At 41.8% G+C, this 15,576-nt stretch overlaps 1 protein-coding gene across 2 annotated transcripts in view; it reads left to right on the plus strand.

Annotated features, from left to right (window-relative positions):
* Positions 1–6,218: 6,218 nt before the first annotated feature.
* The window catches only part of LOC118098874 (nuclear receptor-binding protein 2), a 29,953-nt gene continuing 20,595 nt past the window's right edge, over positions 6,219–15,576 (plus strand). Inside the window, exons 1-2 of one of the 2 annotated variants that reach the window (XM_035143107.2) lie at positions 6,308–6,447; positions 15,180–15,241. Coding sequence is in view for 1 of the 2 variants with exons in the window: in XM_035143106.2 (XP_034998997.1) it covers positions 6,328–6,447 (120 nt within the window). In the remaining variant the exon portion in view is untranslated. Of the gene's footprint in view, positions 6,448–15,179; positions 15,242–15,576 lie in introns of both variants that reach the window. The other variant, XM_035143106.2, reaches the window with a different exon arrangement.

Below are 15,576 nucleotides of genomic sequence, written 5' to 3' on the forward strand. Positions count from 1 at the left end.
GTGAGAGGAAATACACTTTAAATGTGTTTCAGATTTGTCTTGCTTTCAGTTTCCTGTTCCTGGATTTCAGGGTTTTGACACCTCTGCCTCTGCCTTCAGGGGATTCTGGTTAATACTGGTTTTCACATCTGCTTCAGGTCAAGGTTACTCTGAAGCTCTTAACGTCAACATGTTTTCAGCAGAGACGGAGGAGGGACACCACATTCCTCCCATCATCCTACGCTCTGATTCTCTGAAACTCAGAGTGAACTGGCAGCGTTTCTGGTTTTAATATCGAATGCTTTCACTTGTCAACTTGGACAAACGCCAGCGCTGAAATATGAAGCAACTGCAAAACAGTGATATTTTGCTTATTATATATTTGAACTGTTGCAAACTAAATTCTCTGATGTGAGTGAATGAAATAATTTCTAGATTACATCAGGAATTCATCGTTAATAAGGTTAATTAGATAAAAACAATTAAAGAGTACTATATTCTTTATAATTACTGCCAGATTATATCGTCCTTTTCAATAAATGTTTCCAGCTTTTTCTTTGCTGCTTCTCTAGCTCATATTGAAATTGCACCTCGCTCTCTTCCAGGGCGGATTCACTGTGAGCTACATCTACCACCACTTCTACATGAAACCCACCACGTGTCCCAAAGGAACGACTGAGCCGGACCCTCTGAGCTGCCCCTTCAGGCACGACCGGGTGAGCAGACGTCAGGGACACAAACATTTGTTTTCACGTAAACATCGACAGCTTCTTCACGCTCTTTCTGTAATTTCCTCCCCCCCAGCCACTGATGGATTGTGCAGTTTGCTACAAAATGGCAGCCGAGCAGATAGAGCCCAACCCCAAGCCGTATGTCAACTGCATCCAGAAACCCAGACTTACAAAGGTATTGTAATTACCCATCATGCCATCTGTTCGCTGGGGTCTCCTCAACAAACAGTTCTCTGGAACTTTTCACTTTATAGGTTTCAATGATATCGACCATGTTTTATTTTCACACCAAAGTGTTTTACAGTATTTTAATGTTCGGATGTTTTTCCTGCTTCGTGGACAAGATCCAATAAACCAGCAGCATCCTTTCTGTAGCATGAAATCATTCTTAACTCTTAGAAGAATAGTAAAAGTAAATATAGGTGAAAAGGGATCTATTGGCAGAAATTGAATATAATAATAATTATATTGTATGAATTGCTGTTTTCTTTACCCTAGAATGGGCCTTAATATTCAAATACTTTATATTTACATGAGGAGAGGGCCATCTCTACGTAGGCCGCCATGTTTTCTACAGTTTGTTTGGGAGGGGAGGGTGAGGTGAGGGGTATTCAGCTGCAACATGCAACCTCACCACTAGATGTCACTAGATTCTACACACTGACCCTTTAATGCGTTTTTCTCTTGTGTTTCAGCAAATGAGGATGGACAGGTTGGAGAACTGCAAGAAAATGAGCTACAACAGTGGCGCTCCGACACTCTTGTCCTCACGCGTCCGCTAAACGTATATTCAGAAACAAACTAGCATGCTTGATATAATAACACGCCTCATATCATAGTATATCTGAAAACACACTTAAGAATCCATAGCCCTGTTAAGCTGCTCCGTGCGTCTGTGTAATCACTCACTCCAACGTCCCCTGAAGGCTCCTCACCGCTCTGATCGTCTTTGCTCCAACAGTCCCAGATGTGAGAGTTTAATTAAAAACTGGTTTATCTGCAATCGCAGAATCCAGCAGATTGTGTTCATCTGTGAGAAGTCCGTGATATAATGTATCTGCGTTGTGTGTGGACTTGTTAGACGACGACAACAAATAAAGTTACTCTTTCACAATTCTCACCTCTTGACTGCCGAGGGCCTACAATTGAAATCCACTTCTTTTTTAGTAATACATAATAATGATAAAGTTTATTTCTATAGTAACTTTCAAAACCAGAGTTAGAAGGTGGTTCAAGAGAACAAGTCCTAGAAACGCCAGATCATAATGAGCAATGCAATAAAACATTAAAACAGTAAAATAAAAAAACACTGTGACAGAATTTAACAGCTGGACACAGGAAATCTGAGCCTTTGTTACGTTCCAGTTTAAAATCAGCTGCATTTTCAGCTTTATTTACACATTGTTCAACCCTTAATCAAACTTTGACAAACTTTAAATCGTTTCCTCCAAGTTACTGCGAAGAAATTGAATTTGAATTTGAATTAATCAGCCTGAAAATTGTGAATGAACTGTTTTAATGGGATTTGCTGAAAAGGAAATGAAGGAATTTGAGAATGAAAGTTGATTGAATTTAGTTAGATTTAATTTATTAATCTGTAAATAATCTGCTTTATGACATAAAGTATTGCAACAGCAACACTTGACCACAAGGTGTCGATCTAATGCTTCTGTAGTCACATGTGTGTCCACTTGTATTTATTATACTGATCTGGGACAGTTGAATATTAAAATATTAAAAGTACTCACTTGACTACTTTGAATACTTTCAGTACTTTGAGTAATTTGAGTAATCTTCATAGTGACTCTAGTTGAGGATTTTGGAAACGTAAGGATTTAGAAATGTCTGACAGAAATATCATCTATTAAAATATCTATTTCAATAAACTTGAAATAACCCAGGAGTCAATATACATTTTTTTAATCTTTAGACTGTAATGCATTTACTGTAAATTATCTTGAGGAATGATTGCAACCAACATGTAAAAAAAAAGATTAATATATTTGAAATGTGCACTTAAATCTGCCAATGGTGAATTAATAATACCCAAGATTTGCAGATATTTTCTTTTTTTATTCACTTTTATTTGGGTTTTCAACAATGAACAATTAATTTTAAAAAAAAGAAATCAAAAGAAATTCTTCATGTCAGAGATGCAAAGAAAAAATAAATAAAATTAATTTCAAATAATTAGAATAAATAAATGAAAATGAAACTAGAGATCATAGATATTATTATTCAGTCTGCAGATGTTGAATGTTGAAGTGTCAGATGTGACCAAGATGTGGAATTAAAGAACATTTAAAAATTATTTAAAAGAAATAAAATAAATCCCATGATTTTACATTTAAACCAAGATATTTTGTGGGAAGAGTCGGTGCAGTGTTATTAAAGTAGATTATAAAGTGCTTCCAGGTCCAAATATATTTCCTTTATATATAAATACCTCTAAAATGAAGGAAGACGTAATCTAACCTTTGCAGAAAGTACAATCCTCTGCTCACTTGTGTCACATCTGCTGCTGAAAATTCAGTTTTTTATTCTGATTAATCAAACAAACTGTGACAGGAAAGTCTGAGAAGACTGAATAGAATCTTTTTATAGATTTGACACATTTAGAGCAGATTTTCCCACTTTGTGCCAAGCCTTGTTGTTAACGGGTCATTAAGATGGAGGCGCTGTGTCTCCCCTTGTTACTGCTGCCATCTCTGAAGCAGCCACTCTGGGCCCCGGACGTCTAGACGGCACCATTGTGTGCTCGTCTCTGCTGCCTGTGCCAAGAGCAAATCTCATTAAGAGTGAGAGGGATCGGCCGAGCACAGACTCTGTGTGTGAACACTAAAAATAGAGAAAGACTGTGATTACAACACAAATCTCAACTGAAGTGAACGAGGGCAAATCTGATGCTGGTTCCACTGAGGAGCAGAAAAGACAAGTGGAAGTGGAATAGTCACAGAGGAGGCAAATGGACGATGTAGAATTTATATTTTCTCATATTTATCCAAGACATTAAATGCAAATACAATGCTGCAGAACATAATCAGGGCCTACTGTCACTCCAGGTGTGATGGAAACCAGAACCACTAGATGGCCAACTAGTTTTTATTTTGAAATACAGTTTCCATGAAGTAATTCAAACCTCTGCTTGATACTTGGAAACACAGACTGGTACCGTATTCTTTCTCTAGTGGCTCAGAGGGAAACAGGCCGTGGAGACACAGCGATGTTGCATCATCAAATCCTTATTGTCACTGGATCAGGGTTGAGTCAGTGGTTCAAGAGATTTAAGAGATTTAACGATTTATTAAAGGATTTATTTGATTGGTTTTGATGATTAATATCGAAAAATTATGTCATAACTTAAAATAAAGACCCAAACACAATCAACAGAGCATAAACTGGTTATTTCACTGAACCCTGTTACTTGATTTCTCATCCTTTCTTTTCTATTAATGATTCTTAGAAAATATAAATTATATTATGTACATTTTTGTTGTATTTATCCAGAGATATATTTCCAGAGATCAGAACTGGATTAAAACCACCACTCTGTGTTTAGATTAATTTGATTTAATTTAGGAATATGGGCCAAATGATCACAGTGCGAACTAAAATAATAAATGTCTTAAAAATAGATAATTCTTAATTTTCAACCGAAGCTCACATGTATAAAACACATTTCTGTCAAATAAACCTTATTATTTGATTTTGTAGATCTAATACCACTGAATACCTGGAGTGTTTTAATTATTTTATTGAGTTTCTGGCATCAGAGGATTAAATACTGTGTTTCTCGATTTTTTTTAACTATGATTTAATATCTGTAAAAAAAATTAGGCCTTGGAATTTATTATTTATTATTGTTATTTCTGTTGTATAGTTTTTCTTAGGATGAATATTTTTTTATATAGGTCCTTGAATGGACATTTTTGCCAACATTATATATATTTATTTTGAACCAGTAATGAATTGGTCCATCTCTACACCTTCTGATGCTTCTGCTTCTTTATTAATAATCAATAATCCTGCAAACAGAACCACATTAGACCGCAGGCCCTGAGCTACAAAAGGCCAGTTCTGTGCTTGATTAACACATCAAACAAACAGGTCCTCCTCTGGGTGAGGTTCTGGTTTATGGTCAGTGACTGTTGCAGTGTTCCTGGTCTGAATCCAGATCTTATGGTTTGACTCTGGTTTATTTTACAACAAATAACACGCACTTGTAAAAAACAAGATCGGAAGGTGACAGGTGCCTCAAGTATCAGAAATTAAGATAGATAGATAGATAGATAGATAGATAGATAGATAGAAGGATAGATAGATAGATAGATAGATAGATAGATAGATAGATAGATAGATAGATAGATAGACAGGCAACATGCACAACATGACGACTGAGACACTCATAAAAATTGCACATACACGTAAATACCACAAGGCGACAGAAAACGACAACAAATTAATGCAAAATTACCACAAGGAGTTGCACAACAACCATACAGAGACACAACGTGATGATTTGGACACTTACAACAACCACAGAGACACAAAATAACCACAAGGAGGCCGACGATGATAAAAAGATGACCACAAAAAGACACACAAGCTTGTAGATGTAGTTTTTGTGTGTCTGTTAGTTTGAATGTCAGGATCATGGGCCGTTTACATGTGTGTATCCTAACGTTATTTAGTATGAACAAGGAACAATTTTCCAAATATATTTAATGATCCGCGGGTTTGCTCAAAGTTATGGAGCAAACAGTAAAGACGGAATAACTTAAACGTGCACTTTACTGAATCAGGAATTGTGCTCGGATGTTGGACATATACAGTTTGGCCCCTCTGTGTAAATTGGGGCCCCTGGGTTAGAAAAATCCCAGATACGCCCCTGGGTTTTGAGCCCCCCTGCTCCCTGAATGTCTTGTGCGCAGTCGTGTGAGGGTTTACGGTACCCGGTGTGTGTGCGCGCACCGTGCCTGGCAGCAGCAGCAGCAACACCGACATGACGCGTGTGGGAGATGGACGCAGAGTCTGACCGTCCTCCACTAAACAGGCGGAATCTGCGGCGGCGGCGGACATTGCGCGCACCGGGAACCTTTACGCATCGCCGGGCGAACTTGTAGCCTTCAGCCGCTGCTTCTGCGCGACCGGGAGGGAGACAGAAAAACCAGTTTGCCCGCAGCCTTCGGGAAGTCTGGGATATAATTCCCCCACAGAGACCAGTTCCTCCGGCGACCCGGCGGCGTGCGCATCGCTGGGTGTTTTATGCGCATCGGCTGTTTTTCAGTTATTTGAATTGTCCCCTGCAGGATGTTCTGAGCGGTGACGGTTCAGAGAGAGGCTGCTGTCGTCTGGGTGGGAGGGAGGGTGAGGGTGGGGAGGGGGGGCTCTCCACTGCGCAGACGGTGCGTCTCCGCGCTGCGCACCGATCCCGCCGCGTCCTCCTCCTCCTCCGCCACAACAACACACACACAGCACGGGAGGGAGTGAGAGAGGGGAGGGGAGGAAGAGGGAGGGAGGTAAGAGAGGTGAGGAGAGAGGAGGAGGAGGAGGAAGAAGGAGAAGGAGAAGAAGAACAAGGTCCCGGTGAAGAATTCTGGAAATATACGGCGTGAAAATGACGATGTCCGTCCCGGAGAGGAAATCAGGATCGGAGGGGAAGGAGGAGGAGAGCGAGGATGAGAGCGAGATCCTGGAGGAGAGCCCGTGCGGCCGCTGGCAGAAACGCAAGGAGCAGGTTGGTGCTCTGTGTGTGTCTGTCTGTGTGTGTGTGTTGTGTGTCTGTGTGTGTGTGTCCTGGTCAGGGAATCCATCCACCAAGCCTCCTGCTCTGGACATCCTCTCGTTACGCAATGTGTGATCCCGGTGTTGTGCTGCATCCTGACCCCAGAGACCTGAGTGTGTGTTGATCCGTCAGCAGGTTAATGGTGACACGAGTGAACGTTGAAGATCCAGTTTCCTGTTCCGCTTGTTGACATTGAATCTGGGAGTTGAATCTTAAATCAGGACTGTAACTCACTGTGTGATTGTGTGTGTGTGACTCAATTTATAATTGCCAATTAGTCAATTTGTTAGAATACACTGAATTGGCAACTAATTAAACAATCAATCAGGTTATCAGAGTGACTCCTCAACTTAAAAGGCCAAAACCGATTAGTTTTTGCTTCTGTAAATTGAATGTTTAGCTTTATGTTTTGGAAAAAGGTAGAAAAAATGATTACTTTAATGATTAATGGAGGATCAAGATAGTTGTAGTTGTAATTTTCTGTTAATCAATCGATCAACAGTTTCAGCTTTAGATTCATAAACTATAGCACAAAATAATCTGTACAGCATTTGACCCCTTCCTCTGACTGTTGCATCATCTTTGACCAATGAGACCAACCAAAGCTTAGTGACGTATACAGCGATATATAGAGCGATATATAGAGCGATATATAGAGCGATATATAGTGACCTATAGAGTTATGTGTAGAGCCACATATCGAGCGACCTTTAGAGCGACATGCAGAGTGACATATAGTGATGTATAGAACGACATATAGTGACGTGTAGAGTGATGTATACAGCCAAATATAGATTGACATAAAGTGACATATAGAGCAACGTATAGAGCGACGTGTGGTGATGTATAGTGACATAATGATGAAGCTCTATAGTGGCTCCAGCCTGTGGAAAAGGAAACTGGTTCTTCTGGTTTGAACCAACTCCAAACCAGCCCCTGCACCAGGTTTCGCTCGCTCAAAATGTTTTGTGTGTGTGTGTGTGTGTGTGTGTGTGTGTGTGTGTGTGTGTGTGTGTGTGTGTGTGTGTGTGTGTGTGTGTGTGTGTGTGTGTGTGTGTGTGTGTGTGTGTGTGTGTGTGTGTGTGTGTCCAACACCTTCCTCTTTCCCTGTGATGATGGTCAGCAGTAGTTGGACTGCTCAGACAACACATGAGCGACAGGACAGAAAATAACCCAGTGGCCTCGTTGGCAACTTCCTCTCCCATAAATAATCCTGTTTGTTTGATGTCGGCATCAGACATTGAAACAGCAGCTCAGCGTCTGGGACATTCGCAGCTGGTTGATACGACGGAAACTTGCCTGATTTCCCTCCGCTTGTTTGCCCAAGCTCCCAAAACGTTCGGTTGTTATCAGGCAGAAGAAACACACGCTGAGAAGTCCCAGTGTTGTGAGGGTGGGGGTGTCGCCTCCACTAACGGCTCCAGATAAGGTGGAGAGGAGTGAAGTTGAAGGTTATCTATCGCACACACACACACACACACACACACACACACACACACACACACACACACACACACAGTCACCACCCCAGCCTGGTGTTTTTCCACCCATTGATTATCTATCAGTTCGATTTCTGAGCTACAACTGTCACATGTCGACCCTCCCCCATCCGGACCCCTACCACCGCCACCCACCCACCCACACACACACACACACACACACACACACACACACACACACACACACACCACTGAGAGCATCAGGCATTAAGGGCTGGTCGCTATGGTCAGAAAATCTATGTCAGAATATTAATAGCAATTATTTTCTTATCACAGTAAAAGTGGCAAAAGTACATTTCTGTTATTATTCTGAGAATTGAAGTCACGATCAAACCTCTTTAAATAGCTTTTAATTCAGTCAGATTTTGTCTCACTAGTCAATCGTTATTTGATTTATTTCCTTTTTACCAAATCATCAGCGTCTTTCACTTTGTTTTTCCTCTGCACAGCTTTTGATTCTATCTTCTTCTCCTTTTATATCCACACGTGATTTTAATGTGCTATATAATTAAATCTGACTTAACTTGACATGTACGAGAACCAGGAAGCAGCAGATGTCTTGTTTTCTCACTACATATTTGTGGATTCATTTCATGTTGATTTATTTTTGATGCAGTTTGATATTATGATCATGACGTGAGGCCATTGAAAGTCACTGAATGAACATTTTAATTCCAACAGACAGACTTTGTGTCGACTCTCACCAGTTCAAACTTAATCATAGTTAGATAATAAGTAGTATAATGCCTCTTTCACTTCGTGCTCACCTTGACATAACTCACCTGGTGTTTGTGCAAATTCAACCTTGAACCTTTTTTTTTTTTTATATAAATGATGGAAAACATTTGACAGGCAAATGTGGAGGAAAAACTTCCGCTCCAGCAGGTTGAACTAAAGCTGTGACATGTGTTGATGGATGTGTGATCTCATACCGAATATAAATGCTTCTGTACGCCGATCAATCAAAGAACCTCGTTACTTTTAATCCAAACTTTCTGATGTGGACGTCTCTCTGCTGTAAACTCAGTCAGTAGGTGAAGGTTCAGAATGCACCCATATCTGTTATTGGGCTCGGCCATGAAAGTAAACACAGGCCTCGAGCACATGGTAAGCACATGGAGTCGTTGCCTCGGGTGTTTTCTCAGCGGTGGCCCAGGCGGAGGAGGTTTCAGATTCTGAAACTGTATGAATGTGCTGCCTTTTCAAAGTGGAGTTTATCCCTCTTGACTCCACACACTGAGCATTGATTTTTCTTGGGGACTCCACAGGCTGGATTGGAAATAAAAGCTGTGTGAGTGGTAGCGTGACAACTGTGGGTGACGGCTGTTCCAAGCTCTCTGGTTCCAGAGAAATTACTACAAACTAAAAATTTGTTGCACAAAAAGCCTCTGGTCATTTTGTTAAGATGATTACATGGAAATCTGCACGTCAGCAGCAGCAGCATGATTTTACATGTCATCATGTGTTTTCCACTGTGACGCCAGTCGGGACATTTTGCAATTAGTGACTTGTTGAGGCACGAATTGCAAAATGACAAAAAGAATTAAATTGCATAATAAGAAATCTATCAAATCTTTCTGTGGAGAAATAATTCACAAAATGTGTAGGGATCAGATGTTAGATGCTCTAAAGCTGAAGAGGTTTTCGAACACTGAGGCGAGATGTGAGCCAAAGATCTGATGCTTTCAAAACTGTCATTCCTGCAATTTGCAATAGTATTTTCACGAGTCCTAACAAAGTCCGATCTAACTGTTTTATTTAACCTTCCAGATTTGCAATGTTTCAGAAACAGGCCTTTTCTTCGGACTAAATTGCAAACAGGGACTGCTAATAGGTCATTTGTTCTATTTTTAAAGGTGCCCATTTCCCAAAATGTCAACAAATTTAGGCTAAACTGGAAATCAGTGCAGTAGTTTTCACATGTTCCTGCTCAAAGGTATAACTGGGGCTCAAGTTGCAGCCCAGCGAGCTAACTGGACGTCCACAGCACCGGGTTTTGAAAGAGTTTCTAAAGAGTGATTATCTTACGGAGCAGGGGGAGCCAGGTTCAACCTGATCCGTTTTATTACAGTCCAGCTTGGACAGAAGATTATCACCGGCCCCCCTGTGATGTCGACCTCCTGAAGCGAATCCACACCCATCCCCGGGTCTGTGGTGCACCAGAGCTGCTCGTTCCATTAATCGCTGCACCTTCTATTTCCAGGATCTGTCTCCATCTGCTCACAGGGAGGATGAAAACGAGGCAGGGCTGCGTTCGTTCCTCAGGGTGTAAATTCACAGATGAGCGCGTGGGGTTGAATGTGATGGGCAGATGCTGTTTTCTGCATATGCATGTTAACCAATATCCCACGCATGTGCCGGTGTTCACATGCATTTGTCTGGACGCTGCCACACTCCCAACGACACGGCCAGATGATCCAGGGGTTTGCAGCGGAAACCAGAACAAATGGCTTCAATATTCAGCTTCGTTCTGGATTCATTTGGAGCAATTTAGTGTAAATTTGAGCTCATTTCCCTTCTGACTGACCCTTCGCCTTTGTCTTTAACCCTAACCCTTAACCAAGCTGCAGCGCTAGTTTGCAATTCAGTGCCATCGGCCACAAAAGCCCCTTTCCCAGCGGAAAAAAAACCCCATTCCCGGGGTCAAATGACTCTGACAATTGGCATTGATCGAAACGTGACATGAGGCTGAGCGCGGTAATTTGGCAAAATGGTGAGGTGAGAGAGCGCCTCTGTTTCTAATGTGTTTCTGATGTCGAACATGACTCACCAGAGGGAAAAAACAGGAAGGTAAACTCCTCTACTGTTAATGGGAAAAGAGTCTTTTTAGTTTCTTTGAATCCCCATTTAAAGAAAACAGCGTCCCAGAGGTCTCAGAGAGCCAATCAGAAGTGAGCCTCAGAGTCCGAGAGAGGAAATAGACAGTTAAACTACATTGCGGTGACATGTGCAGTTCTTAAAACCACAAATATATCTTCTAATGTGTCAAAACTTCAAATAAAACACCAAGAAACTGTGACATATGAGTCTTTTGAATAGATCACAGGCCAGTGACACGCGCTGGGATAATTTTTACGAGTCAAATCAAAGGCAGCGAAATGTCGTCACCTCACATTTGCCGTGATGCATGTGGAGCAATGAACCTTCAGCAGTTTTTGGACGTTCTCCATCGCCGAGCTTGTAAATACGAGTCATTAAACCCAGCAAGTGAATCCTCAGCAGAGAGCGTTGCCCCTCGTAAGCCCAAGTCAAGTCGTGGCTTGCAGTGAGCGCCTCCCGTCCTGAGGGGGGGCTCTGCCTAATGACACACTCCGTGTTAATCCAGCAGCGCAGGCATGCTCGCTGCAGGGTCGCTGGTTTGACAGCTGCCCTGTGAGGAATGACACCCACTCAGATTTCCCTGGAGGGGAGACAAGGAGCTGCTGGGCGCCATCTTTGACGCACCTGTTAAACGCTTGTTGCTCAGAGGTTAAGGGTTTATCAGGAATCACATCCACACCCTTTGATACCTAGAATACAAGAGTAATGATTTGGGTTTGAGGACGATGAGTTCATTGATTCGTGGTTGTTTTTAGCTGTGCTGGTGGCCTGGCTCCAGGGATGGCAGATTCACACTGTGGCTGCTTTCCGACGTGCACTCAGAATGCGTGGACTCGGATATACCACTGAAATAATATGATATTTGATTGTTTCCAGGCCACAGAACCAGACGTCTCTGAGAGGAATGTGTCAGTTCATCCGTGTTATTGTTGCATAAAGGGTATTCCAGTTGAACGTGTTTCTCTGGTTGGGTATAGCGGGTCCTGGTTTTGTGAATGGGGTGATGACAATGCATTTACCTCCTCGTGTGTGATGACATACTGTACTTTACAGGTCGGGTGGGTTTGACTCAGCCTGCCTGACTGCACTAGAGACAGCGTGCGATTTTCATTCCGTGCATTTTACAGCAGTGGTCGTGAAGTTTCACTGCACGGCTTTTCAGCCAGCGGGGGAGTTTCAACTGAAACTGCAAATTAATGGCGTCGCACGGTGTTGAACACAGGAAAAACAGCATTTTATGTGTTACAAAAAATGTTAAATCCCAGAGCACCTGATAAACTGCTGCAGTAGCTGTGTAGGTGTATTTTACAAGGATTAGGCAAAGATAAGAGAAGCATACTCTCCCCCCCCCCCCAGGTTGGAAACCACAGTGTTAAATTACTGTTTGTTATCGTGAATTGCTGCCAATGGAGAACGTTGTCCACCACCTACTTATATGAGTCAAGTAAAGTATGTGCATGCTAAGTTGGTTTTTGCTTCTGCAGGACTGACAATAAAACCTGACATAGTTTTGTCACCAATAACTGAATGTAGCTGAGTGTTTGGACAGTTGAAAATAAAAGAAAATCCACACAAACAATCGGTCTGGTATACTGGGAAAGGTCTTAGTGTCAGATCCACCGTGACACATCCTCACAGGCTTTCCTGACCCTTTAAAACCTGCATTTCTTTTTGGACTCAGAATATTTTAAAGTTGTGATTTGCTGTTCGGGGGGGGTCATGTGATCTCTAGGAGGTCCTGTCACCTGGTTGTGAAATGTGAGCCGCCCTGTCAGCGAGGCCTCTGGGGGTCATCAGATCCGGCGGGGTGTGCGGAGCGGTGGCTGTCAGCGTTTTCCACTCCAGCTGTGTGAAATGGATCCTCTGCCAGCCGCGGCCAGGGAAGCTGGCATGAAAAGGAATCCTCTAGGAATGGCTGATATGTCTGCAGGCTTTTCACAGAGCTGCCAGAGTAGCTCACATCACATGACATCAACGTCCTGAGGAGCTACTCCAGCCGGACTGTGTTTTAAATTACTGTTTCAATTCAGACGTATTTGTAGAACAAACTTTCTTTTTGCCTCGTTGACATCATGAGTAGAGAGGCCTGTGGCGTTATTCACACTGAAACTGGAGTCTTAACAGTTGCAGCTGGATTTTCTTTTCTTTAATTCAGGCTGAAACTCTTTCCTTATTACCTCTGTCAAGGAGTTTTGTTTTTGCCCCCTGTCCGTTTGTTTTTTGGCCAAAATTACTGAAAGGATTTCGACAAAACTTAGTGGAAGTAGGGAACATGGGCCCCGAAATAACTCATTGGGATTTGGCGCAGATCAGGACAAAGGAGCAGCTCCAGGGTTATACTTGTTACTTTCTTTAACTCTTGGGCCTGGAAGGAAGTTTGCACTCTACTGCCGATATACCAGTCAGAGAGAAATAAACCCTCTGTCAGGGTGTAGCTTCATCGGGTAGTCAGCAGCATTTCCAAAGAATTGCTGGAAACTGTGGAATCTGTAATTAGGTTTAGAGAAAAGCTCAAAATGAAGTGAGGGGCCATCTCGAAGTCTGTAGCTTACATGTTTCTACAAGGCCAAGGAATCATGTTTTTCCTAAATAAACCCAGCTTTGTTAACCAGCTCCCTCTAATCTCACACCCACTTTAGGTTTCTGAAGGGCAACAATAACCAGATTAGTAAAAATATGAAGGACATCAGGATTAGTTCTGTCAAACCCAGAGCACAAGGACCCAGAGAAGGTGCAGCAGGCACATTTAAAAATGCTAAAAATGACATATTAAAGACGAATCGTGATGGAAGCTCCTCCTTCCATCCTTCCACCAAGTTTCAAAACATTTACTTCAGCATGTTTTTTGTGCGACCGTCAAACGGCAATGAAAACAAGACATCCGTGGTAAAAGTAATAAAAATAAATAACGACCTCTTGCTTTGGAACACGATGCATGAAAGTGGAGACGTTTTAAATTCAGAGCTCTGCAGATTAAGTCTTAAGTGACTTTGACACACACACACACACACACACACACACACACACACACACACACACACACACACGGTTTCAGTTTATAATAATAGTCTCAGGCAAAGTTTATTTCCTGTCATGTGTCGTAATGTGGAGCCTGTTTATAAATGTGTTTGTCTACTGAGTCCTGAGTGAAATCCCATAATATCCTTTTGAAAGAGCTGCTATCAGAGTGCAGAGGAGATAAAAACCCTTAAAGACACAGCGATCCTGGCGATGTTATTGCTGTTGGATCTGAGTGTTTTCACGGCTCCCTCTGCTTTAAGGCAAAGGTCACACAGCTGCCCTGCTGTTCTACAGGACCTTACTTCAAAGAATGTGTGTGAATATGAGCCTTAAAGAATGTTACACAAACCCTGCTGAGTCAGACGGGCGGCAAAAGGTTGTGTAACACCTCTTTACACACAACTACTCCCTTAGATAATAGTAGTAATTTTACTTGTGGAGCATTTTAATTGCAGTAAGCGCCTGAGAAATTCAAAACATAATCAACATGAAACCGATATTGATTTATAACTTCAACTCCTCCATGTCAGCGGATGGGACGTTTGCCAAATTAAACAAAATAAACGTCAAAATAGTTTTTCCTCAAAGATGGTGTCTGGCATTATAGGTTTAGTTCTTATCACACTGATGTGGAATGCTCTTAAATGACTTTTTCCAGGTTTTTGTGACATGAAGGTCATTTTGGAAATTTGGCCTGAAGTTTTTTAAGTTTAAACCCAAAGAAGTTTTACGAAGATCTTCAGCAGCTCCAGAGTTTTAGAGAATCTTTTTGAAAGGTCACCAGTGCAGGCGGATTGAAGCCGGATTGATGACTTTACTTTTGATGAACTCCTGCAGTGACATGAGTCCAAACAATATATATTTGCCCTGATAAGTTTTTGGTCACACGTGCTTTATGCCCTCAAATGGAGCTTTCTTCACTTTGTTGACTCTCTGATATGAAATCTGCTCTTTCTGGGTGTTGACTCATTCCTGTGCACTTCAACATCAAAAGCTTGTATCTAGACCTGTGAAACCAGATATGGATTTCTGTGTGTCTATGTCAACTTTGCACATAAAAAAGGACTTGAGTCGTCTGGAGAAACAGAACACACAGATTTAAATATTTTAGTAGGAACTGGAAAGAGCGACACATTTATTTACGTCAAGATGTATTTGGACATTAAGATAAATCATAAATGAGTGAATGTGGTGTGTGGTTGCAGCTGCCCTTATTTTTAACTCTATGACTTTATTTTTAAATCTAGATTTTGTTGTGTTTTACCACATCCACTGTACTGATATCTCTATTTCTGTCTTTTGTTCTTTTTCTTTGGGACTTGTCGCCTCCTTCTTCATAATCAGTAACTGTAGGAAAACTGGAAGTTTCCACCCCCTGAAAACAAGATGTGGCCGTCACACTTCAGGTGAAACAAATATGTATAAATAAAAATATTCATATCAAATATGAGCCAAACTATCAAGCTTCTCAGTCTAGTGTTGTTACCTCATGTCCCTGCAACCTTTCCCCTCCTGCAGAAATCACATCTAACCTGTGAGCCCCCCCCCTGCTCCCTCATAAGTCCACTGCCGTCCCCTGGCAGATGAAACCCTAATTTGCATTCAGAATTTGAATGTGTCTGCGTTGTTTATGCAGCTCAGGACGCTGAAAGTAAAACAGGAGCCACAGTTAAATTAGAATTGGATCCGAGCGTCGCAGCAACCATCAATCTGGGAGATGGCTGCTGAATTAAACATGGAG

This window comes from Hippoglossus stenolepis, chromosome 19, assembly GCF_022539355.2.
Source record: "Hippoglossus stenolepis isolate QCI-W04-F060 chromosome 19, HSTE1.2, whole genome shotgun sequence".
Lineage (NCBI taxonomy): Eukaryota > Metazoa > Chordata > Actinopteri > Pleuronectiformes > Pleuronectidae > Hippoglossus > Hippoglossus stenolepis.